Raw genomic sequence first — 26,969 nt, 5'->3', positions numbered from 1 at the left:
GTATATTCTTGGCAGGCACACAGGACCGTCATGCTCCGGGCTCTATTTTTATTTTTTATGCCTTTGCCGACGTTGGAGTTGGCGAGGCGGTAAAGCCTCCGCCACGTCGAGAGGCAGGAAGCAAACAGTGATGAAGCCCGCCCGGCAGGCCGCGCTGGTCACACGCCCCTCGGGAAAGACACGTAGAGCGTGGCCGTTTTTCGACCGAAGGGCGTTTGGCACTTGATGTATCGGAGCGAGAGCGGCCCTCCCAGGGCACAGTGAGGCGCCCGGGAGGAAACTCGGCGCTTTCGGGCGCAGGGAGACGACGTGTGTTAGCAGAGCGGCCTCATCTCCCGTCTTTTCCTCGGGGTGAGACTGTCTTTTTGTTTCTGGCTTGGTCTGAAAAGGAATGCACTAGACGGCAAGAAATGGCAAAAATAGGTTCGGAAGGTTCCTCCAAGCCAGGAGAGTCGCCTACCAACCCCGCCGAAGGTCTATCTAGACGACCTCGCGGTCCTAGCAAATCACTCCGCCCACTTTCTACCTCCCTCCATCCGCGCAGAGGCGGCCGCTCGGGGCCCGAGGGCGGGGCCGCCGGAACTCGCGCGAGACCAGCCACGAGACTTCCCAGAAAGCCTCAGGCAACGTCTTCACAGCGGCCTGGGAGCCGGTTTTAAGGCGAAGGGGTGGGCGGGGCTTGCTCCGATATTTAGCGGCCCGCGGAGGCCACGCCCCGAGTCGGAAGTGACGGAGGCGAGCTTAGCGCGTCGAAGATAGCTCTATGGTTTTCCTCCCGTTCTTCAGTCGGGGAAATGGCCGCTGTGTAGTTACCACGAAGATTAAGTCCCGGGAACCTGGCTTCGCGTGTCAAGGTAGGCCTCGTACTGCATTCAGGGTAGCGGATTCATTCAAGGAGAGTGGGTACCGAGTCTTTTGTTAGGTGGTGGCGGGTTGGCGGCGACAGAAAAACCCAGGAGACGATGTGCCGTTATTTATGTGTTTCTCCGTCAGATTCCCTCGGGTTTTCGAAGTACTACGAGCCAAAAGTAGGGGGGAGGGAGGGGGCAAATTAGCAGCGAGAACAGCGCGCGCGCGCCTGACTAAAAACCTGGTCGAGACCCCGAGGCCGCGCGCGCGGCCTTCCCGTGCGCGTGCGCACATCATCTTCTTCCAACCCTTCCCCCATCGCCTCGGCCTGGACCCCGGCGCGCGCCCGGCTGAACGCTGGGCCCGCGCACGCGCGCTTCCTTCCTCGGTTCCCCGCCTTCTGGCTCCCGAGGCCGCGAGTGCTGCAACTTGGGTTCTCCTCATTGGCTGGGATCGCCACCTTTCTTCTGGGCCTTTAGGATTTTTTGGTAAAGTGATTACGATCTTCAGCGAAGTGCACTGGGCGGGAGACACCCCGCTTCGTCTTTAAACCCCTGTCCCTCGGTTTACGCCTCATTTTTGTTATCTTCACTATGTGTGTAGAATGCTGTTCCGTCTCTCGGAACTGAATCCCGCTTCCACCTCGGGGGCCCTTGGTGTTTCGGGAAAACTTGCTCCGTGGTTCATCTTCTCGGATCCCCTTGGCAACCCGCTCTGTTTTGTAGGAGCCGTGCACTGTTGACTGTAGGAGTTGGTGCCTGGTTACTGACTCCTAGCATGGGGAGCGGCGGGCCTCGGTTGATCAATCTCAGCGTGGTCATACGACTTCCGGGCCGAAAGGGCAGTGAAGTTGTCCAGCAGTACAAGTGAAGCCATGTCCTTTCAGCAAATGATTCAGCCCATTGTATTGTGTCAGAAATGTTGCAGCCATGATATGGGTAGTTGGTGGGGTGAATGAATGGGTGGTGGGAGTGGTGAGTTGAGGCTAGTGACTTTGCCCTCGTTTAAATAAAGTCCGTTAAGTTGGCTTTTTTTATTTTTAAGATTTATCTCATCAGAAGCAAGCAGCAATACTGGCAAATCTCAGCAGCACCTTTTCAATTTTGTGGGGAATTATTCCTCATGTGAATTCTCTTTCCAATTGTAGTCTACTCGGAATGGTTGCGCTGCTGTTTAGATATGAACCTTTCCATAGGAAAAACAGCTACAAATTTATTTGCGTTTTTATGTAATCCTAGACAATGGAGGATAAATAATTTGATGGGAAGGATTGTGTGTGTAAAATAACTCTCAGCAAATCTATTTAAAGTGTTTACTGATGGCTTACAGCATCTTGTTTTAAGGATACCATGTGTTCCGTGTTACGTATGGTAAACACTGGAATTCCCCTTAAGATAACTAAAATGGTGGCAAAGGAGATTTAACTAGAGCTGATTCTTCATGTAGAAGAATAGTATTTTAGGACTTGGGAAACAGAATTATAGAAACTTATCAATTGATAGGCTCAATTCTAGTTTATTGACTGACATGTGCATAGCTAGTTGTACTAGTTGTCTGAGAAGACTTGTAGAAATAGAGAAAGCGTTTCAGTTCTACATAGAGCTTTGGATTGGGAGTTTACAGAAACATCATTCAAAATTATTAGTTTAACACTAGTGAATTCTCTGTAGTATACAATGATTAATAAAGAAGTGGATAGGGAATCAAAAGGTCCAAGATGTCTCACTTAAAGTGTTGTATTTCTAACTCTAGAATAGTGCATGGCATAGGAACCTTTTAAGTTCAGAAATTATGAAAGATTGGAGTTCTTTTCATTTGAAAGATGAGTTAAATGTAGCTTATGAGATTGTGAAGATTAAATGAGGTGATTTAAAAGTAAGCACAGTTCTCGGCACATGGTTGGTTTTTAGATACTTAGTTTGCTATGATTTATTTCTTTTCCTCCTAGTTGGTTTTTGGAGTGCAGGGATCTCTTACATAGCCACATATCCATAATACTTAGCACAGTGCTTTGTACATAGATTTGCATTTTAAAAAATTAGCTGAGTTGATTAGAGTCTTTGTTTTGACTTTGTTAGATATGATTAATGTAAAATGTTAAAATTATCTTTTATATTAAAGATTATAAAACATTGTATGCCATTTTTAAATATTATCATTGAACTCTTTATATGGATAGTTGAATATATTTATAGATTGTGCACAATAATACACACACACACACACACACACACGCACGCACACACGCACACACTAGTCTTAACAGCCTACAGCCTCTCTCCCCTTCATGTTGCTATTTTAATAAACATTTTCTTAGAATTTCAAAAATCATGACAGTAGAGACTTGGCTGTTGTTTCTTGTCTGGATATATAGAAATTAAAATTAGCCTTTTAGATTTGTTAAGTAAAATGCACCTTGTATCACTTCCAGCAGTAAATCTCAGTAGTATTGGACTTCTAGGTCAGAATAAAGTTTCATAACACACTAATTTAGATTTAGTTTTTCTCTGCCCACTTGAGGGACTTAATATTTTTAAAACTACCAATAGAAGTATGCAGGCACTTTAGAAATCCTTTGTTTCTGTTTCTGGCTATTTACTTATTTATACTACTTTTTACTTTAGTATGTTTCCCTCAATCATTAGATTTCTATTCCTCCTTCCTAGCTTGATTCTCAGGTCTCTTAATATCTCCCCTGACTCATTTTAGAGAAGTTTACAAATTTATAGCAATTAAGAATACTAACTACATGTATATGTCAAGATTATGTTAGCTTCTTTGGAATTTTCTGGTAGGATGTTTTGTAAAAGCCATACTGCTGAAATTAGAATTCAAGTATTTAAAAAGTAAAGGCGTTATCAGTTTCATGATATACTGTTGCATTCCAATTAAAACAAAAAAAAAGTTCTTTAAGCTTTTATGTTTAGAACTTGTATTTCCTAAGTCTATTTTCCCTTCCCTGAAATCATTAGTGCCTTTATTAAGATTATTGTAATGCTGAGTATGAGGCATTATAAACTATGTATATTGAATTTACCATAAATCAAACTTATATTTTTTATTTTTTGCCAGGAATTTGAATTTAGAGTTTACTATCTGAGAACATTTTCTTCAGGAAGAATTTTACAGTATCTCAAAGACTTCACTTGATTGCTCTAACCTGCATAAAATCTAAGGTATATAACATTCATTTTTCTAGTTTTCAGTTTAGCTTGAGAAAACGTGACTGCAACACTCATGATTCAGACTGAATGATTAAAATTGATGTGGTCTGAAGCTCTCTCTGTGTGTGTGTGTGTGTGTGTGTGTGTGTGTGTTTTGGTGGCTTGTACAGAGTAAGCCAGATTTAAGTTAGTTTTAGGAAAAAGATTCCTTTTATCTCCTGCTTCTTAAGTTGTGTGTCTGCTTCTATTTCTATAAACACATCTATTTAAAGACTCAGAACATACAAAGCTATTTAAAAGTAAAGCAAGACAAAATAATCTTGTCTAATTAATCTTCTTTTACATATACAAGAGAGTTCCAAAGTTAGTGTTTTCCCTTTTATATTGGTGCTAATATAATGAAAGTTGATGACTGTGCCTAATCTTTTAAAAAATTTATATTTTTATTGATTTCAGAGAGAGGGGGGGGAGGGGGGGGAGGGAGAGAGGAACATCCATGATGAGAAAAAATGATCAGCTGCCTCCAACACGCCCCCTACTGGGGATCAAGCCCGAAACCAGACAATGTGCCCTTGAACTGAATGGAACCCAGGACCCTCCAGTCCGCAGATTGATGCTCTATCCACTGAGTCAAACCAGCTAGGGCATGCATAATCTTTTAAATATGTTACGTGTCCTCACTACATCTGAAGAGCATACTGTCTTTGTGTATTTCTTTCTTACTTAGAATAAAGAATGATAAGACAAAGTGATATTTGTCTATATAAGGATAGTTATGTTTTATTGTAAAATAAATATTTATTGGAAACCTTGAATTTGTCATTTATGTTTTCTCATGAAAAAGTATGCAGACATAATTCAACTTTTAAATACTATTTCATAATATTGAGCAAAGTCAAGGTAGGTAAAATAAATGCCTTCAAAAATATTTGGTGGTAGGAGAAATGGTTTAAATATATGGCAATTGCAGGTTATTAGAAGTTAGTGAGTCACTTATAGGAATTATGAATTTTGAGTAATTTAGTCTTTGGAAAAGTTAGAATACTGGTATCCATTTCTTTTTTCCTTATAGCTCCAATCTCTCTTTCTTGCAGCACTCTCTCTCGTTTCTTTATCTTTTATTATTTTTCATCTTCGTACCAGAAAGGTACAGAGTACATTAAGCATTGTCATATAAGTTCATTTTCTGCAGTTAGAAATATTGAGAGTAGAGTCATAACTCCAGAGATTTTTTTCTACTAGGAGACTTGTCAACCATTCCAGTCAGTATTGTGTACATGAAGTGGTCAGTTTAGTTCTATTTCAAGGCCATAAAGCATTGTGATGACAGTCTGATAGGTTTATTTTTCTTCAGTATTAGGCTACTTGTATTTTTTTTGTCTCAGGTTTCTTATCTGTAATACTCTGATCTTTTTTTTATGGGGGAGGTAGTCATTTATATTGGGCATGGATTAGTAATATCTAACATACTGCTGCAGTATGGTATTACTGCTCTTTCTGACTTCTACCTTTTTGGATTTGAGGCACATAGGTGGGGCAGTCCATAGAAATTTTCTGTTGTGTCTTCAATATATACAACTAGAGGCCTGATGCACAAAATTTGCCTGTTCCCTTGGGGGATGTCTGACCGTGGAGATTGGGCCTAAATCAGCAGTCGGACATCCCTCTCGATATCCGAGATATTGCATGCACCAGTGACCATACTTTCCATACAGGTGAAAGGCATCTTGCTATTGTATGGGCAGCTACATTTTTTTGCCCTGATTATAAAAAGTAGTACATAACATGACCCTTCTGAGGCAGTAGAACCATTTTCCCTATCTTATGGGTGGAAAAACTGAAGCAGTGTTTGAGTAGCCTTGCCAGGTTTCAATTTTTAAATCTAAGACACTATTCCCAATATATAGGGTAGGGTCCCTAGGCCTGGCCAGTGATCAGGGCCAAATTGTGGGCAGGTGGCTTGGTGCCACCCCCTTTCCCTCCATTACCTCTGCAGGTTGCCTCCTATGTTGAGCATCTGCCCCCCTGGTGGTCAGTATAGTGTGCATCATAACAACCAGTCATTCCGCTAGTCAATTCTCCCATTTGGGTAATTTGCACGTTAGGATTTTATTATAGGATACCTTTCATGCAAGTGAAAAATACAGTTTTTAGTTAGGAATAATTGACTGGCTTAGTACTCATTTGAAAATGATGAATATAAGTTTCTCCTTGTAAAATTAAATTTGTGAAAATAATTTAAATAATGTAAAACTTACTATTGTGATTTTTTTAACCTATTTTGGTCTTTCATTTTACTAGGAGTAAAGAAATGGGTCGCTCCAATTCTAGATCACATTCTTCAAGATCAAAGTCTAGATCACAGTCTAGTTCTCGATCAAGATCAAGGTCACACTCTAGAAAGAAGAGATACAGGTGAATAATTATCCTTGTTAAGTCTTTCAGTAATGATATGATACATCTAATATTTATGGAGTGCTTACTATATAAAATAGTCCTCAATTTATTAATATATTCTCAAAGAATCTTGTCAAATTGACCTGTTGTTACCCTCATTTTACAGTTAGAGAAATTGAAAATTGTCCAAGTTGTAAGCCAATAAATGGCAGATATTAGATGAGAATCCAGCTAGTCTGGCTCTATATCTCAGATTCTTACTGTGCTGTGTGCACTCTGGTGATTTCTTGTTTTTATCTATGTGTTGAGATGAATTAGAGAAAGTAACAAAAAATTATTTGGCAATAAATCTATGATTTCATAGTTGCTTACTATTTCTGACTCAAGGTATCCATAAGTTCACTCTTCTGTTAAAAATGATTAACTTTTGTTGTCCGTCTTTAAATAGTAATACATAGTTAGCATAGAAAATAGAAACCATAGGTTGAAAATAAGTGACCATAATGTTATTAAGAATTAATACTAGTTTATGATTTTTTTTTTTATTATTTTCTAAGCCTAACTTTATATTATGTATGCATTTGGCCAGTGGTATTTCATTGATAAATATTTTTTGTGCCGTTAAAAATTCTGTTACACTATAAGTGCTTGAATAAATGTACTATAATTTGTTAGTATATTCTGTTGAATATATCTTTTTACCCCCATTTTCTGTGCCTTCATTTCTAAGGTCTTTAATTTATTCTCTCAATATTTATCTTAGAAATGATACTTTTTTCATTAAAAACAGTAAACTTTTACTTTTGTGTACATGTGTTGTTTTTTAATGTACATTTTTAGCTTTGACAATTGATTTGCATGTTATATTCAACCTGGACTATTTAGAAGGGTAAGACAGAATAGTTTCTTTTCTTTGCATTGATATTTATTTCATTTTTAGTTCTAGGTCTCGTTCCAGGACGTATTCAAGATCTCGTAGTAGAGATCGTATTTATTCTAGAGATTATCGGCGAGATTACAGAAATAATAGAGGAATGAGAAGACCTTATGGGTACAGAGGAAGGGGTAGAGGGTATTATCAAGGTGGAGGAGGTAGATATCATCGAGGAGGCTATAGACCTGTCTGGAACAGAAGACACTCTAGAAGTCCTAGACGAGGTCGTTCACGTTCCAGAAGTCCAAAAAGAAGATCCGTTTCTTCTCAAAGATCCCGAAGCAGATCTCGCCGGTCATATAGATCCTCTAGGTCTCCACGATCATCCTCTTCTCGTTCTTCATCCCGATATAGCAAATCTCCTGTCTCTAAAAGACGAGGGTCTCAGGAAAAACAAACCAAAAAATCTGAAGGGGAGCCCCAAGAAGAGAGTCCTTTGAAAAATAAATCGCAGGAGGAACCGAAAGATACATTTGAGCATGACCCATCTGAATCTATTGATGAGTTTAATAAATCATCAGCCACATCTGGTGATATTTGGCCTGGCCTTTCTGCTTATGATAATAGTCCTAGGTCACCCCATAGTCCTTCACCAATTGCTACGCCACCTAGTCAGAGTTCATCTTGCTCTGATGCGCCCATGCTCAGTACAGCCCACTCTGCAAAAAACACCCCCTCTCAGCATTCACATTCCATTCAGCATAGTCCTGAAAGATCTGGGTCAGGTTCTGTTGGAAATGGATCTAGTCGATACAGTCCTTCTCAGAATAGTCCAATTCATCACATCCCTTCGCGAAGAAGCCCTGCAAAGACAATCACAACACAGAATGCTCCAAGAGATGAGGCTAGGGGACGTTCTTCATTTTATCCTGATGGTGGAGATCAGGAAACTGCAAAGTCTGGAAAATTCTTAAAAAGGTAAGAACTAAAAGCAGAGAATTTTGATGAAAATAATTTTTGAATTCTCTTTAAGAGAATTAAAATTGCATTGCTATGTGTATTTAGCTATTTTTACTCATGAATTCCTTTATAAGTTAATTCCAGGTTGATTTTACTTAAATCTCTTCAACTTTGAAAGTTGTGTGTTTTAATAAAAATAATTTATATTCCTTTTTTTAATCCATTTTTAGCAAGTTCAGAATTAAGAATGTAAACGAGAAATGAGTAGTGTAAAGCATAACTGATAACTAACATGTAAAAACAAAATTTTTAGAAATTGTTATGTTAGAGCATTGAAATCTTATTCTCTTCAGCATTATAATGTAACATATAAATAATGCAATTCTATTTCATGTACTTAACTTATGTGGTAGTATAAATAGTTTAGCTGCCAATTTTTAATAAATCTGCCTGACCTTAGAAAAGATGGTGGTATTGACTAGTGATATTTGAAACAGATACTTGTTTAGAATTCTAATTTCAAGTGTTGCTAAATGAAATAATCAGAAAGTTTGTGTATAATCAGATGTAGAGTAAATACATAGTTTACTAGTGATTCTTAGCCTCAGAAGTTAAACTTAAGCTGTGATGTACTAATAGGTTATAGGATATCTGGTAATTTGGATGGTAGTGCAGATTTCTGGGCTGTGGCTGAATAAGAACAGGTTTTTGAGAATGGCTTGTGCTTTTTAAAATTGAGGAAGTTATATAAATTGATTTAAAAGCTCAGTACCTAAGTGTTATATGGGTGCCTTTAAAGTTTAGAAGTGGAATCTGGAAACACGTTCAGTAGGGTTTTTCCCTCATTACTGATCCTGTGCTATTGGGCAGTGCATTTAAGTATGCAAGTTATCCACAGTGAATGCAATCCAGAGTTACCATACTCTTCTTTGCTTATTCACAGGTTCACAGATGAAGAGTCTAGAGTATTCCTGCTTGATAGGGGTAATACCAGGGATAAAGAAGCTCCAAAGGAGAAAGGATCAGAGAAAGGAAGGGCAGAGGGAGAATGGGAAGATCAGGAAACCCTAGATTACTTCAGTGATAAAGAATCTGGAAAACAAAAGTTTAATGATTCAGAAGGGGATGATACAGAGGAGACAGAAGATTATAGACAGTTCAGGAAGTCAGTCCTTGCAGATCAGGGTAAAAATTTTGCTACTACATCTCACCGAAATACTGAGGAGGAAGGAAACAAGTACAAGTCCAAAGTTTCACTGAAAGGCAATAGAGAAAGTGATGGATTTAGAGAAGAAAAAAATTATAAACTTAAAGAGACTGGATATGTAGTGGAAAGGCCTAGCACTACAAAAGATAAGCACAAGGAAGATGACAAAAATTCTGAGAGAACAGTAAAGAAAGAAACTCAGTCACCTGAGCAGGTAAAGTCTGAAAAGCTCAAAGACCTCTTTGATTACAGTCCCCCTCTACACAAGAATCTGGATACACGAGAAAAGTCTACCTTCAGAGAGGAGAGCCCACTTAGGATTAAAATGATAGCCAGCGATTCTCATCGTCCTGAAGTCAAACTCAAAATGGCCCCTGTTCCTCTTGATGATTCTAACAGGTAATTTCACATTAATGTCCAGTAAATAAAATGGCTTTTAAAATGTGGGTGGTTAGTTAATATTCCTTTTTTTTTTTTCTGAATGTTTCTCATTTTTATATTCAAACCAATGGTATATTTTGTTTATATGTGTGTGTTTGTACCAATATGTTCCAGACCTGCTTCCTTGACTAAAGACAGGCTACTTGCTAGTACACTTGTCCATTCTGTCAAGAAGGAGCAAGAATTCCGATCCATCTTTGACCACATTAAGTTGCCTCAGGCCAGCAAGAGCACTTCAGAGTCATTTATTCAGCACATTGTGTCCTTGGTTCATCATGTTAAAGGTATGTTTAGTATGCTTAGTATTGTGAATAGAATTTCTCCTGCAAATAGAAGAAAACGAACAGCAATGCTTAATGATTAATTTAGCCCAGGGACAGCAAGAATACCGACAGCATTAAAAATTTGGGAAAAGGAGTATTTCATGAAGAGTGCTCTCAGTCTTTTGAGCATGAAGATATTTAATAAAAACTAATTGAAATGTTAAGAGCTAAAACATACCCTAAGATTTTATATCATGGTAAAACATGATGCAGATTTTGTTAATGCTGAAAGTTTTTTTTTTTTTCTCTGAAATGTGGTATTATACTGTATTTGAAATGCAGAATTTTTACAGATTACCTTCCATTACCTGTATTTGTATGACATAATGTATTTGCTTAGGTTTATAACAAAAACTGCATTGTTACTGAATATTAAGAATTCTTTCAACTTTTAAAACCTGAAACTTTGGGAAAACACGATTGTCCTATCTTGTCTTAGTATTACTTCGTTATAATACTTAACTTTTCTTCATGATAAACCAGAAAATTATTAGGATTTTAAAAAAGATATTTTACTGATTTTAGAAAGAGAGGAAGGGAGGGTGGCAGAAAGAAACATCAGTGAGAAACATTGATCAGCTGCCTCCTAAATGCCTCCCTACTGGGGATCAAGCCCACAATCTGGGCATGTGCCTTTACCAGGAATCTCTTTTCTGAACCATGGGCATATTGGGATTTTTTACTTTATTTTTTAATCCTTACCAGAAGTTATTTTTTTTCCCCATTGATTTTTAGAGAGAGTGGAAGGGATACGGAGAGACAAAGAAACATTGATGTGAGAGAGAGATTTATTGGTTGCTTTATGCAAATGTTCCTACTGGGGCCCGGGATCAAGCCTGCAACCAAGGTACGTGCTCTTGACCAGAATAGAACCTGTGCCCTTCAGTCCAGGGGCCAAATGCTCTAACCACTGAGCAACTGGCTAGGATCATATTAGGATCTTTAAAAGGTAAACAAGTTAAAAAAATTAAAAAGTAGATTAGTAATGATTACATGAATAATAATTAGAATAATGGTGAGATTTCTTTAGGTTCTAAAGATGATAAAAGTAATCATTTCAACTACAGTTCTGATGTGCTGTTTACACCACTATGTAATTCTACCGTGTTTCCCCGAAAATAAGACATCCTCCGAAAATAAGACCTAGCGCAACTTTGGGAGAAAAAAATTAATATAAGACACTGTCTTATTTTCGGGGAAACGGTAGTTTCAAAATTATTTTCAAAGGTTTAGGGTATGAGTTTTGGGGCAGTTAGGTTCTAAGTTTTGTTTTGTTTTTGTCTTGAAAAAGGCAGCATGTCGTGAAATAGGTTCTTATTCAGGAATCACCATAGCTATTGGTCTTAAAAACCATTTTTTTAAAAAAGTTTGTTTTTTGACACGAGAACAACTCGTGATAGCTGAAACTTATCACTAGCAATTCTTTATGCACTTAATATTTCAAAACTGAATAATTAATGAATTTCATTTTTATTGTAATTACTTAAGCATGGTAACAAAATCCTTTTATTTGGCTATAACTGGGTTTGTGAAACAGTTTATGACCATATTACTGTGGTACATAAATTATGAAACATTAACATTTTTCTTTTTTTACATTTTTTTGACCTGTCTCCACATTTTACAATTTATTGCTGAATTTTGAGATCAGGTTTTGATAAAATTTTTTGCTTTTTCATTTTTTTTTTAAGAACTGTAGATATGTTTTATTATTGGTATTGTGCAACCGATCTAAACAGCTCTTACTTAATCTAGAGCTGAAAATGCCCAGTGATGTTTTCTTTTTCATTGTAACTAGGTCCTGGAATATGTTTTGAAATGGCAAAATCCATGTTTCAAAGTAAAATAGCTGTTGAAAGATACAGGCAAAGTTGAATCTTCTGTCTTCCTGGCAAAAATGGCATAAAAACTGAGTTGCTAGCTCAAATTCCTGGGTTTCATGGAATTAAGATTGAGGCACTACCCTTGTAGTGGCCGTTTCAAGTTTTAATTGGTTATGAGACATGTGCTGGATATTGGGCGGTAAGTTGACACAGATGTATGTTGACCTGTTAAGCAGATAGCTTGCTTCGTAATGTAACATTTCATGACTTACACGTCTTTTGTATTTTACATTTACAACATACCATGAACTAGTTTAAAAATTAGTATTGATATCACTAATTTAAAAATTGTTAAAAGAATGACAAGACATTAATATCAAATGTGCTGTCAGGTTTGCCAAAATGCCAGATTTTTGGAATAATTAATGAATGTTAATTGAAAAATATTTTCTAATTGAAATAGCAGTATTAAGTTTTTTCTTAAATCCATATTTTGTTAGTATAGTTTTCGATGAAATAATTTTGTTTACTAAAACCAGCAATGTACTTAGGTCATTTTTATGTTCTACAAATGATTACTTGAAGTAACTTCCATTTGTTCATAATTGGCAAGGTATAAGGATATTTACATTTTGTTTTTGTTCTGTTTGATGAAATAGTGCATTATTAAAATGGAATTTAAGACTCAATTTAATCTGTTTATTGTTTTTGGATTATATGTAGTACTGACAGGGACCTGTGAGGAACTTTATATCAATTTCCTGTTGAGGTACAAGAGTTACAAAAGGGACAGGGTAGGAGGAACTCTTGTAACACTTGATTCCTTTCTGCTTCGTTTCTTGAATATTTTTATTTTCTTTTCACTTGCTACATGCCCTTCTGTCACAAATGAATATCCCTCTTAAAGTAAGATAACTAATTGGGCAGTATTTCTCCTAAATCAACAGAGCAATACTTCAAATCACCTGCGATGACCCTAAATGAGAGGTTCACTTCCTATCAGAAAGCCACTGAAGAACATAGTACCCGCCAAAAGAGCCCCGAGATACACAGGTATGTGTACTATTGAATAGGCATATAAAAATGCTATTTTGATAGGAAGACAGTTTAAACTAGATTATATTGGAACTGTTATCATCATGATACAAATCAACTTTGGTTGGTTTTATTCCTCACTTATACCTTGAATATATTTCCAGTCTTTAAAAGTTTGTAATTTATCGTTTATTCTTAATTTTCAGTTTATTTGGTTTAAGCTGGTTGTTAGGATTTAAAATACTCTTTTATTACTTCCCAGTATGGAATTAAAATAGTTACCGCATTTGCTTTTGGGGAGGGGGTTGGATGCCTAGAGCAGTGTTTTTCAACCTTTTTTGGGCAAAGGCACACTTGTTTCATGAAAAAAATCACGAGGCACACCACCATTAGAAAATGTTAAAAAATTTAACTCTGTGCCTATATTGACTATATATAAAGTAATTCTCTTGAATAAGAATTAAATAAACACAAAGTATTTTATAATTACTTTATTATGAAATATTAAGTAAACAAAATAGTGAAAAATTAGAAAATTCTTGTCTGCACCTACGGCACACCAGGCAACATCTCGCGGCACACTAGTGTGCTGCGGAACAGCGGTTGAAAAACCCTGACCTAGAGTAATCCTTTAATTTAATTCCAATAAGTTTGTAAAATAAAAATGCTTGGTGGAGAGGTAGAATTATTTTTCATGAAATGAGCATGAACATTGAAGTCAGGTAAGTGTAAATGTTCAAATCCTGGCTCTATCACTTAATTGAATTGAACAAGTTATTTAATCTCTGAACATTAGTTTTTTTCCACCTACGAAATAAGGATAACTGCCTATTTTGCAGGGTGGTGACAATTAGTTATTATTGGCTATAAAATATATAATAGTACTTATTACATAGTAAATGTGGTGTTTGGTATTGCTGAGGAAGTGCTGAGAAGTTGCACCTGACAGACACAAGCTTAAAAAGGCAAGGAAAGGTGCAGAATAAAATTAAAGATGCACTGAATAAAAATACTGGGGACACTTAGAAATGCTAGTAAATGATCCTATTACTTCTTTCATTGAGGATATTTTAATACATATTTAAAGGAAATAGTTTTATTCCTTAATTGTCAGTAATTAGGTTAATAATTTTACTATGCTAAAAATTAGTCGATTGGGAGAGAAATATCTTTCCAGTATTTCTTTCACAAAATGAAAAATTCTAAGGATTTTTTTGTGCCATTAAGTTAATGTGACTACAAATAGACTTTATTTTATATTAAGGAGAATTGACATCTCTCCAAGTGCCCTGAGGAAGCATACCCGTTTAGCAGGGGAAGAGAGAGTTTTCAAAGAAGAAAATCAAAAGGTATGTTTTGAAGGGACAGTTTTATAACGTTAAGTTTAGCTTTGTTAATATTATATGAAGCATAGTTTGTCTAGGCAAAATGTTTACACACACACACAAGCATACACAATATTCCCTTCCTAGAAGAAATTAGGCTGACAGTATACTATTTAAGAAACCAAGAGTAGAATTTTATTTTTTTGGTGAATTTTTATAAGAATTTATGTGAGCCAAACTGTTGATAGATGTGGAGAGCAAGATCTCAGATGCTCCCTAAGTCAAGAGTAATTTTAAAAAATGCTAATGAAAGGAAGAAATTACTTCCAAGAAAATGGTAAAGAATCAACGGGCAGTTTAAGGGACATTTAAAAAGCAATGATACAAATTATATTAGGGTTTCTATAAAGTTTTATGAAGTGGATGAGCTGGAATAAATATTCCTTGATTTATGTGTGCCTAAATTAATACCTGTAGGTTCTTCACAAAAGTAATACCATGGCTACTGAGCATTTTTTATCTGGACTAAGAAATAATCATTCTAATAACTGATTTACAAATGAATGTTTGGAACAAAAACTATGTGTCACTATTAGAGTATTTGTGGGTTTTTTGAGGGGGTGAATGTTTTTAAACTTGAGAGAGAACTCTTGAGTAACTGGCTTGATGGAGTTCTATGAGAATGAAATTTATTTGTGGGGCTAGGGAGGGCGCTCAGATATTCTGGGGAAAAGTAGAAAGGGAGCAGTTGTAATGAAAAGGTTAGGTGACTTGGAAGTACTGCTTTGTTGAAATTCTGGCTGTCACCAAATACTGTCTGATATTTGGAAAACATTTAGCTTCTTGGGCATTGGTTTTCCATTCAGAAAAATGAGAATACATCTGTTTTGGAAAGTTGTTGAACAATGGGCCTATTATGGAATCATTTGCACTTTTATTACTAGAAGCTTTCAATAGTTGTGTATAAATTTTAAATATGACTTACTAGATATGGAATGTAGAGATTAGAAAGGGTTTCTTTGCATGGGATATATTAATCTTAGAAAAGCCAATTCTGAAAAGTGAATACCCATTTTGGCTTTTACTTTTAATACCTTGGATTCAGTGTTGGTTTTGTTTTGCCAACAATTTAGTCTATCCTTGTGCTCCGACACTGAGTATTTTGCTTCTCTAGTTAGTACGAACGGTTTTTGAACTGGAGGGGGAAAAATAGTTACTACTGATGGATGGACAAGCGGATATGACATTGCCTTTTATCTTTTATCTTCCTGTCTGAATGAATTATATATATGTTAATGTGTAATATATATATAGTTTAGAGTTTACAAACTATTTCCACTTTCCTTTAGGTTGGTACTTGTGGGCTTGGTAATACCTAGGTGAATAGGTATTGTTCTTGATTAGATACTTTTGCTCTTGATTAGATTTTTTTCTTGGTTAGCCTGGGAGCAAATAGGTGAGTAGTTGATATTATTTGGAGATATACTTATATTTTCAGGTTTATGAATGCTTATGAATATTTTAGCTAGACTTCCCAGTACTACTTATTGTTGAATACTAGCAAGGATGTCCACATTATTAGCATCTTACTGATGTGTAATTTTTCTTCATTCCTAGATTCCTCTTTCCATCTTCCTAAATTATATAGTATTTGAAAAAGCAATGGAACAAGAAGGAGGTGAATTGTGACCCAGTTAAACTAATGTCCGTTGCAATACCTGAATTGAGAAAGGGCAGTATATGGCCCAAGATACTGAGTACAGGATTGGGAATAATGTCTTTCTGGCTTTGTTTCTACCCTTGTTTAACTTGAATTGGTTTCATTAATCATATTCTAGTTGCATGTTATGGAAATTACAGAATCCTTTAAGTGGTTTTTATTGGGTTGGTCATCTATGGAAAGAGCTTGATGATATTGAGGCTTAAGTAATTAGAACTATTACTTTAGGATATCTTAACTTTATAGGCAGATGGCTACATCACAACTAGATTATAACCTTTGTCAATGTTCACGTACTTAAAAAAATGCCATTTTGAAAGATGAAGGATAATAACGAGGATTGTTGAGTGGAAAAATAATTATTTTATTGCATAAAAATTGATGGATTGTTTTGCATAAGAATTTAGGATATTTTTAAGATAATTAGATTTTAATAACTTTTCTGGTCTCATTGCTCTTGTGTACATGATTTAGTAAAAAGAACCAACTACATTTTTTGTAACAAAAATTAAGTATGGAAGTAGTTTATGATCCTTTTGTTTTTTCCTGATCCTAAAATGTCACTTTAGAAACTGGCATAAAATTTGGCTATATATGTACATAAATATATTTTTTCTTCTTTCTCTCCCCTGAAAGTTATTTTGTATCTATCTTTTATAGGGAGATAAAAAATTAAGGTGTGATTCTGCTGATCTTCGGCATGACATTGATCGTCGGAGAAAAGAAAGAAGCAAAGAACGGGGGGATTCCAAGGGCTCCAGGGAATCCAGTGGATCAAGAAAGCAGGAAAAAACTCCAAAAGATTACAAGGAATACAAATCTTACAAAGATGACAGGTAATTGTTTAAACTGTCTGAATTAGGTTTTAGCTTCTAATTAGCCTTTAATAATTGTCAGCTTAATTGCTTTCAATTTTGACTGTGTAATCGAATGTTTAAATTTAAACAATTAAAATTATTTGTTTTACAGCAAAAATGTATTTGTCTTTTACTCGGCTTATGGTGGATGAGGACAAAAACTTTGGAATAGCAAGCTAACACTGAAAAAAAAAATGACAAATTAATGTGTCCTATTATCCAGGCTACATCAGGAGGTTGGACTTCAATGCAGTGCATTTCTAGAAACAGTTTGTGTAAGAACTTTGGTTCGTTATGCTTGATTCCGCACTTTTTCAACTCATAACACCCAGAGTACAAGAATTTTAAACTGATATCTAGTGGTTTAACATGGGAGAGATGGGGGGAGGAAGGATTAGTTTTTATGAAATAGCAATGTGTATTATTCTTTCAAAGTAATGTTTCCATGGATACTGTTAGCAGTGGTAAGAGTTATTGCAGGTATGACTTTTTCGGGTGTTGTATTAGAATCATATAATATTGATCACCATAGTGTCAAATAAATAATAGGAATACTAAGTATCATAGATAATCGTTTTTATTTATTTATTTATTTTTGGTATTCATTAGGTAAATGGTGGATTTTACTTGTGTTTTTTATTGTACTGTTATGTGTTTTTTTATTTCTATAACGGAGTAATGGCCCAAACCATACCAACTATTCTCACATGGTATACAAACTGCAGTCATTTTGAAACTTGCCTTTTCCTACTCTTCTTTTTCCTTTCCTTAAAATAACACCAAAAACAAAAAAAGTTTAAAAATATGGAAGAACTGAACCTCATACTTGAAGTTTCCAGACTGCTGCCGTGTTTCCCCGAAAATAAGACGTAGCACATGGAAAAATAAGACATCCTCTGAAAATAAGATCTAGCGCATCTTTGGGAGAAAAAATTAATATAAGACTGTCTTATTTTCAGGGAAACAGGGTAGTATGATTTTCAGTAGTAATGTAAAACAAATATTGAAGGAGAATGGAAACAGACTGTCAAAGTTTAACACCCAGTTACCTCAGTTATGTATCATTGTAATAGGGGATAGTTTTTTGGCTTGAAAAATATCCCTTATCCCTCTTATTATAAGATTCAACAGGTTCTTCATCGTTTTTAAAGATAGCACATTTTTCTTGTTTTCTTTATTTTTCAGTAAACATAAAAGTAGAGAGCAAGATCATTCTCGATCTTCATCCTCTTCAGCATCACCTTCTTCTCCTAGTTCTAGAGAAGAAAAGGAGACTAAGAAGGAAAGAGAAGAAGAATTTAAAACTCACCATGAACTGAAAGAATACTCGGGCTTTCCAGGAGTTAGTCGACCAAGAGGAACCTTTGTAAGTGATAAAATTATCCTTGATCATTTGATAAGACTTTACCTTAGAATACTGTACATAGGAAAGTTAAATTACAAGAGTTGGACATTGTAATGAGTCATTACTTAAACAGTTAGAATTAGTCTTGAAAAATGAAATTGTATTTGAAATGTCTTCATTTAAGAAATGCCATTTAGGGGAAGGTAGGAGGGTCCAGAGTGGGATGATACTTCTTTTATACAGAGTGATCAATGTTTTTGCCTGATTAAAAGAAATGCCATTTTGAGATTTAGAAGCATCAATATAAACTAAATACATTTCTTAACTTTGGAATTAATAACTATACATAGTGCTTCTAGGTCAAGGAGATTAATAGGTTGAGACCCGTGTTTAAAAATCCATATGTTTTCTCATTTTGATTTTTCCCTGTTCAAGTTCTAGGAACCATAACTTTTTATTCTATATAGCATACATATTACCTTCATGTTTTAATTACTTTAATAACTTCTTAGTAGTGCATTTTCTTTTTGACTCTTCAATTTTCAGATTCCTATCTTGATCGAGTTCCACTTGGATATTTTAGAGTTCATTGAGTAGATCATTGAGAAAAAGAAGAGCATTACTTTAACTGATGATAGGTATAGTTGAACACTTGGGGTTACTGTGACAATTCAAAGGAATTAGATAACTCTTTTGGCTAGTCAAATGGAAAAGAACCAATTTGATTATTTTTATTTAAAAATATTAGATCAGGCCATAGAGAGTGCAGTATTCGAACACTTAGTTTTTGTGCATTTCTTTTTAACCTCACTTCAGAGGGCAATGTTTTTTGCCTATGATATAAAATGGCCATCTTTTCCATCCTCAGTGGCTATGAGCTGGAATTTAAGAAGGAAATTAGGAAATAAGTTTTTTGTTACTGCAGTAAAATTAAGAGTTTGCATGTAACTTAAATACTTTTAATTGCATTACTAAACAATTTTGTTAATGTTAATCAGTTTCGAATTAGAGGCAGAGGAAGAGCCAGAGGAGTTTTTGCTGGGACAAATACTGGTCCAAACAACTCAAATACTACTTTTCAAAAGAGACCGAAGGAAGAGGAATGGGATCCAGAATATACCCCAAAGAGCAAGAAGTACTTCTTGGTGGGTGTTAGATATGTCTTTATTTGGTTTGCATTAATTTTGAAAGCACACAGATATTCACTGCTATGAAAAGATTTCACCATAATGTGGGAACTTTTAAATAAAAGTTCATTCATTACCCAGATGATTTGAAGTACTGAAAATGTGGGTTCCTTTAGTCCTGTCTGTTCTTTATTGACATCACCAATGGGCTGATCAGGGTATCTAAAATTTATACCTGATTTGATAGCCACTTCAGAGAACTTAAATATGGTTTATCTGTCTATAAGACAGTGAAACTTGTAGAAACTTCTCATTAAAATTTACTGTTTATTATCACATCCAGTTTCAATGAAAGACAAGGAGAAGAATTCTACATGTAATTAAGGATTTCAGGGAGACTATTAACTTAGGAGTAAAAGGAGGATGAGAAATCTCATTATGGGAAGTAGCTATCATATATACACTCATTTGATGCTTCCTTGTGATGCTTTACTTCCTTGAGGTAGTTTTCTAAGGAATGAAACTAGAGGAGGTGGTTCATGAAAGATTCCCTAGTTTAGTGATGGAAATTTTCTGCAGTTTGACATGGAGGAGAAGGGTCTGTCCTGCATTACAGACACAGACTTAAGGAAACACCAGAACTATTACCACAGAAGCATACATTTTTGTCATAGCTTCTCAGGGAAGTCATGTTTTAGAGATTAGTTATGCAGACCTAATTATTTTAGTTACTTTTTATGAATGTATTAATTCTCTTGAGATATAGGGGATACAAGGGAAAGAGGAAATTAAGTTCTGTTCTTGAAATGCCCAAGATAAATCAAGAAGAGATGTGCAATGGATAGTTGCTTAATGCATATCTAGAGAAAAAGAGGAAATAGGAAGAGAGTACTGGATTTACAGAATTGTATCTGTCATTTCGCTTTTATGAATGTATTATTTGTATAAACCTGAATGAATTTCCATGACACATCAGCTAAGTTAGAGGATAGAGCTATATTCTGAAGTAGGTTGATATTTTGTTTGGAGAATGGATAATATGATTGTTTCAGAAATTAGTTCCCAATTGCCTCTTTTTTGGGGTACTTGAATGACCAAGAGTCCAAAAATGCTAAATTTTTATAGAGTACATTATACATAATGTTTGCTTGTACTCCTATGAGGAGAAATTTATGCTTGAGTTGTTTGAATTGACAATCTGGAAAGTGAAAGGCATTTTATTGTTATAGTATAGAGCAGTTTAAAAGATCCATCTCTTTTGATTTAAGAATTTATGTATAACATTTATGCTAGGTCTGAAGGGTGCGAAGAGAAATATGAAATAATTCCATTTTTGGCTTAGAAACTAGTAAGGGTGAAGCAGGCATTCTAATTATATATTGTGGATTTTCTCTAAAGGAGGAAATGGTGGATTATTGCAAAGGAAAGAGTGATTCAGAATAATTTGTAAAGGACCTTGGCTTGAATCTTGAGTTTTAAAAATGATCAGGTGTTCTGTAGATAACAGAACTGAAATATTAGGTCTAGTAATAATTAATGTCGTTTTCTAGTACTTTTTTTAAATCGAATTTATTTAAACAATACAACAAAATTTAATCAACAATATAGTTGCTGTTGTTTTCTACTACTTGTGCCCAACGCTCAGGAAGCATTTTAATCCCTCTGTTGTAAAATTCTTGTGATTTTGATGCAAAAAATTCGGTCAATGCATTTTTGAGGCATTCTTCATTATTAAATTTTTTTCCAAGAAGACAGTTTTGCAAAGAACGAAACAAATGGTAATCGGAAGGGGCAATATCAGGAGAATATGCAGGTTGAGGGAGAACTTCCCATTCCAACTGGCGCAGTTTTTCAGCAGTGATTCTTGCAGTATGCGGTCGTGCGTTATCGTGGTGAAGAATTACGCCCTTCCGATTAATCAGCGCGGGTTCTTTTTCTCTTAAAGCTTGGGCTAACCTTTCCAATTGGGCACTATACACTGCACTTGTAATGGTTTGGTTAGATGGTAAAAGTTCATAATGAAGAATTCCTTTAAAATTCCACCAAACACACAACATCACTTTTTTTGCATGCAAGTCAGGTTTTGGCGTGGGCTGCGGAGCCTCATTTTTGTCCAACCATTGAGGCCGCCTTTTCAAATTAACATACAGCACCCATTTTTCATCTCCGGTAACAATTTGCTCTAAAAACGGCAAACGGTTTTTGACGAGAGAGGAGCGAACTGCAAATTGTGACTCTTTGATTACGGTTGTTGTCGGTCAACTCATGAGGAACCCATTTTCCAAACTTTTGGACTTTGCCAAGTGCACGCAATTGATTGGAAATTGTTTTTTATGAACAATTTAAAGTTGTCGCAAGCTCTTGTTGGGTAATTTGAGGATTTTGCACCAAAAGAGCTTGAAGAGCTTCTTGATCAAAATTGGACACACGGCCTCGACCACTCTTGTCATCTAACGAAAAATTTCCCTCGTGAAATTTCTCAAACCAACGCTGGCATTTTCTGGCGCTAACTGCATCTTGACCAAGAGCACTACAGATGTTTTTTGCAGCCTCACTTGCTTTTCTTCCTAATTGGAACTCGTAAAGCATGCAGTGCCGAATATGCTCTTCATCTGCCATCTTCTTAGCCCTAGTTTTGCAACAAAAACCAAACCAAACACAAACTTTTTCAAGCAAAACTTGTTAATTGCACTTCACACGTTCTGTAGATACCACGTGTTTGAAGGTTATGTCAATACAAGTCAACGCCAAGCAAGATTTTAAACGAATGTTTAAAAACGACATTAATTATTACTAGACCCTATCTTGATTCATGGAATTCCAGGACTCAGGTGGCTAGATGCTTTGTATAAGTTCTGGAAAATAAAGCAAAAGCAGGAGCTAAGTTGTGGAAAGCCATAATACTTTTGTAAGTTTGGGCTTTAAACAGTTCTAGAAGAATCATGGTTGTGAACAGATACATCTGAGTGATTTTGAGTGAGCTAGGGCTAGATTTGAGAAAAGTAACTTTTGGGGGGACTTACTCAGAGACCCTCTAGTTGGGTATTGGTACTGAGATGAAATTCTCTTGAGATAAAGGGGATACAAGGGAAAGAGGAAATTAAGTTCTGTTCTTGAAATGCCCAAGATAAATCAAGAAGAGATGTGCAATGGATAGTTGCTTAATGCATTTCTAGAGAGAAAGAGAAATTTAGGAGCCATCATTTTACAGATCACAACAAAAGCCATTATATAAGATCTCTCAGAAGAGGAGAGATTAAAAGGCCAACCTTTGAAAGATGGGGTAAGGAGTTGGGTGATGGTAAAAATGCCAGAGAGTAGATCATATGTGAAAAGTCAAAAAAAGATAAATGAGAGGTAAAATTAGTAGATTTTAAAAAATACTTGTACTTTTTTACAAATATTTAATTTAGGCCATACCCTTTATTTTTTTGTGGTGGTATTTCATAACCTGATATCATATTTTTACCTTAAATTGGGATAGCCTGTCATTAGCAGTTTTACTAATAGGTGTGTTATTTGAAGAAGTAGTAGTAATATTTTATATGTTGCTGTTCTGGTTATATTTAAAAATTCACATTTCTGTATTAAGCATACATGTGCATTTGGTACAAACTGATGTTTACTAGAAGTAAAATGAACACAATACATTTTTTTTCTTGTAAATCAAGTCCCAAAGTTAATTATCTTGGTTCTTAAAAAAAAACAAAAACAACACGTTATTTTACTGATATTAGAGGGAGGGGGAGAGAAGAGAAAGGAGAGAGAGAGGGAGAGAGAGAGAAAAGAAACATACATGTGGGAGAGAAAAATCCATTGGTGACCTCTTTTAGTGCATGGAAAGATCCTCAGCCAACTGAGTCACCCTTGCCAGGGCCTACTTTGGTTTTTGTTTTTTTAAATATATTTTATTGATTTTGTACAGAGAGGAAGGGGAGAGAGATACAGAGTTAGAAACATCAATGAGAGAGAGTCATCAATCAGCTGCCTCTTGCACACCCCCTACTGGGGATATGCCCACAACCAAGGTACATGCCCTTGACCGGAATCGAACCTGGGAACCTTCAGTCCCCAAGCCGACGCTCTATCCATTGAGCCAAACCGGTCTTGGCCTACTTTGGTTCTTAATGAGCCATTGAAATGACAACTGGTTTTTACATGGCTATTTAAATTTAAAAGATTTTTTGTAAAGATAACTAGATTTTTAGACAGCTAGTGTTGAGGAGTATAAACAAAAATATAATTCTGAGGAAATGAGATTGAAAACTATAAACTTAAAATAATTTACTAGCATGGAAGGTTTATATATATTAATGAAACACAATGCTTAGTATTAATGATACTTTGGGCATAATTCCGTGTTTATTTCATGCTTATAAAATCTTTTTGAGGTGGGGCCATCATTTCACTTTTACATGTGAAAAACAGTGAGGCACAGAAATTGAGTAGCTTGACCAAAGTTAATATTACATGGCTAGCAGAAGTGCAGTCAGAATTTGCCATGCATTCATTGGCTCCAAAGCCGGGGTTCTGCAAGCACGGAATTGTCCTTCCAGTACTGAGTAATAGTAACATTTGTTGCATACTTTTCTGAAATTTCCTATCTTAAAACTTGGATTTATGCAGATATGGAGATATTTTCAATAATAAGTACTCCTGGAGATATAATAGTCTTAGAACCTGAAATTCTATGGAGGGCAAGTATATGAAGTTGGAGCAAATGGAAAAGTGCTGCAGTGGGCAAGTTCTTGGTGGTGAGTTGATGCGTATCCTGAGGAAGAGGAAACCCTTGGTGGGAAAAGGGGTTTGAGATTGGAGTTTTAATGAATTTAACCTTTTGATAATTATTCTATGGAGAAGAGATAATGGGATTCAGAAGATCTTGGTTGTAATATGACCTCCGTGCATCACATTTTTAATTGTATACTGCACATACCTGACTTCTCTGGCCCTTTTATCATTTGTGAAATTATTTTTATTTTTATTTATTTTATTTTATTTTTAAAATATATTTTATTGATTTTTTTTTTTTTACAGAGAGGAAGGGAAAGGGGTAGAGTTAGAAACATCAATGGGAGAGAAACATCGATCAGCTGCCTCTTGCACACTTCCTACCAGGGATGTGCCCGCAACCAAGGTACATGTCCTTGACTGGAATCGACAGGCCGACACTAACCACTGAACCAAACCAGTCAGGGCTGTGAAATTTTTTTAAAAAGTTGTAGTAAGATTAAACTTGAGGATTAAGAGTTAGTTTGGGTGTTAGAACTTGAGGATTAGTATGCTTAGCATAAAAATATCACTTCTGAAGTACAATATATAGTGTAATGTTCTAGCTATTTTTAATAATTTTAAATTTCAAATTATTGTAAATTTAAAAGCACTGATTGGTTTAACCGCATGTCTACCTTTGCTGCTGCTTTTTCTGTTTTATACTTCTAGCTGCCTTGTGTGGTAATCATTCACTGTTACCAAGATTACTGGGAAATGTATTCTGTAGGTGATGTGGTAAGGGTAGTGCAAAGGTCTAATGCTGTGGCCTTTGGCAAGTTACTCAATTCCTCTATGCCTCAGTTTTTTCATATCTGAAGTGATATTAGTAACAGTATTTGGTGGGGTGGTTGTGAGGATTGGATGAGTAAATAAATAGAAAGTAATCAGAAACAGTGACTTCCCATAGTAAACACTATAAAACATTTATAGCACAGTAGATTGAGTCCTTTTTTTTTTTGTCACACACTGGGCTGGACACTACAGATTATCTGTGTTTCCTCAAGGTTCTCTCTCTTTTAAAATGAAATAAAAGTCACAGTTTCTGTTAAGATACAAATTCATGCCTCTGACAGCAAAACCTTTTTGCCTTTCCCACAAATTTATGGAATACTGTGTAAATACACAAACAGAAAACAACAACTTTGGAGTTGGGTGTGCTGATACCAAAGGGAGTCTGAAATTATCTAATTGCATGAGCATTATTTTGAATGGCAGACTATTTTAAAAGTTTATTTCCAGTTTCAAATTAAACTTTATGGCATTGAAGTTTATACTTTTGATAGTTGCTAAATTTGTTTTTTATGGAGCCTTGCACACCTCTAGCTAGTAATGTTTCATTTGTTTGGTAAAGATAGATTATTAGGAATTGTAAGTGTTCCTTTATGTAGTCTGTTAATTGCATGTGTAATTGAGCTTTTTAAGTCATGCAGGATGGTGACCTGTATTAATGAATATGCACAAAGGTACATTCTGTTTTGAAAAATGTGCTCATATCATATAATTGATCAACATTGGGCAGTTGATCAATATCAGTAATCCATAGGTTATGCAACATTGCATTTATGCCTGTTGTCTCCTACAGTGGCATCATTTTACCTTATGTCTCATTTGTGTATGGGGGGTAGCAGTTAATTAAATTATATTACAGGAAAACTTTGGGATATAATACTCATCGACTAGTCCACAAAGTCAGATACTTTATAGTTTTGCAGGATGTTTTGATTAATGGAATAATAAATTTGTGAATCTCTATTTGGAAGCAGTTAATGAAAAATTAAGATTGGGATATAATAGCTTCAAGTACTTCAGGTTGGTGAAGAAGAAATAAGTTGAGGTATTTCTCTAGAGACTATGCCATCATGATTTGAGATGACCTAGCCCTGAAGTTTGATATGTAATATATATAGATTTAGATTTAAATCTCAGATTTAAAATCTGTTTTCTATATGTAAGGTATAATTCATACCACCTGTTTAATGTTGATATTGTACTGATATTTTTATAACTTTTACATCTTTATGACTCATGTCAAGTCTTTGGAAAAATATTGGTCTCATTTACATGCAATATAAATAGTAACAAGTGGACTTAGATTGAAATAAAGGGAAGGAAAAATAAACAACCTGAAATTTGGCAGTAATTTGGCAGTTGAGATTCTCCAAAAAAATTGTCTGGGCAGCTCTCAATGCTTGGGTTAACTAAGCAGTAAAATGTAATTATGTTACCAAGATTACTGAGAAATGTATTCTGTAGGTGATATGGTACAGGGTAGTGCAAAGGTCTACTGCTGTGTGGCCTTGGGCAAGTTACTCAATTTCTCTGTTTTTACTTGGTAACAGTAAAAATAAACCAAATCAGGAGTTTATTCCATGACTTATGATTTCGGGGTATAATAATTTTTCTTATAAGAAAGACATTTCGGTGATGATCATTTTTACCTTTTCTGTAGCATGACGACAGAGATGATGGTGTCGATTATTGGGCCAAAAGAGGAAGAGGTCGTGGTACTTTTCAACGTGGCAGAGGGCGCTTTAACTTCAAAAAGTCAGGTAGCAGTCCAAAATGGACTCATGACAAATACCAAGGGGACGGGATTGTTGAAGATGAAGAAGAGACCATAGAAAATAATGAAGAAAAGAAGGACAGGCGTAAAGAAGAAAAGGTAGAAAATTACAAGTTGTTAGTGACTTTAACAGATTCGTGGGTTTGGTGGGCCAGTTAGTTTTTAGGAACAATGACTTTATAGGTC

The 26,969-nt window shown here is 35.6% G+C and overlaps 1 protein-coding gene across 9 annotated transcripts in view; it reads left to right on the top strand.

The window, feature by feature from the left end:
• Positions 1-729: 729 nt before the first annotated feature.
• BCLAF1 (BCL2 associated transcription factor 1) overlaps positions 730-26,969 on the top strand; it is a 42,111-nt gene continuing 15,871 nt past the window's right edge. For 3 of the 9 annotated variants that reach the window (XR_006740069.1, XR_004983886.2, XM_036415198.2), the window contains exons 1-11: positions 5,323-5,347; positions 6,315-6,428; positions 7,351-8,262; positions 9,188-9,850; positions 10,007-10,176; positions 12,986-13,091; positions 14,338-14,422; positions 16,779-16,954; positions 18,161-18,341; positions 19,319-19,465; positions 26,670-26,882. Coding sequence is in view for 7 of the 9 variants with exons in the window: in XM_036415198.2 (XP_036271091.1) it covers positions 5,337-5,347; positions 6,315-6,428; positions 7,351-8,262; positions 9,188-9,850; positions 10,007-10,176; positions 12,986-13,091; positions 14,338-14,422; positions 16,779-16,954; positions 18,161-18,341; positions 19,319-19,465; positions 26,670-26,882 (2,778 nt within the window). In the remaining 2 variants the exon portion in view is untranslated. Of the gene's footprint in view, positions 855-3,918; positions 4,026-5,255; positions 5,348-6,314; positions 6,429-7,350; positions 8,263-9,187; positions 9,851-10,006; positions 10,177-12,985; positions 13,092-14,337; positions 14,423-16,778; positions 16,955-18,160; positions 18,342-19,318; positions 19,466-26,669; positions 26,883-26,969 lie in introns of those variants that run through there. The other 6 variants (XM_045573080.1, XM_036415202.2, XM_036415200.2 and 3 more) reach the window with 6 other exon arrangements.

Source organism: Pipistrellus kuhlii, unplaced genomic scaffold (assembly GCF_014108245.1).
Source record: "Pipistrellus kuhlii isolate mPipKuh1 unplaced genomic scaffold, mPipKuh1.p scaffold_m20_p_5, whole genome shotgun sequence".
In the NCBI taxonomy this organism is placed as follows: Eukaryota; Metazoa; Chordata; class Mammalia; order Chiroptera; family Vespertilionidae; genus Pipistrellus; species Pipistrellus kuhlii.
The sequence above is the reverse complement of the archived record's forward strand: the minus strand, read 5'-3'. Positions and strand labels throughout refer to the sequence as shown.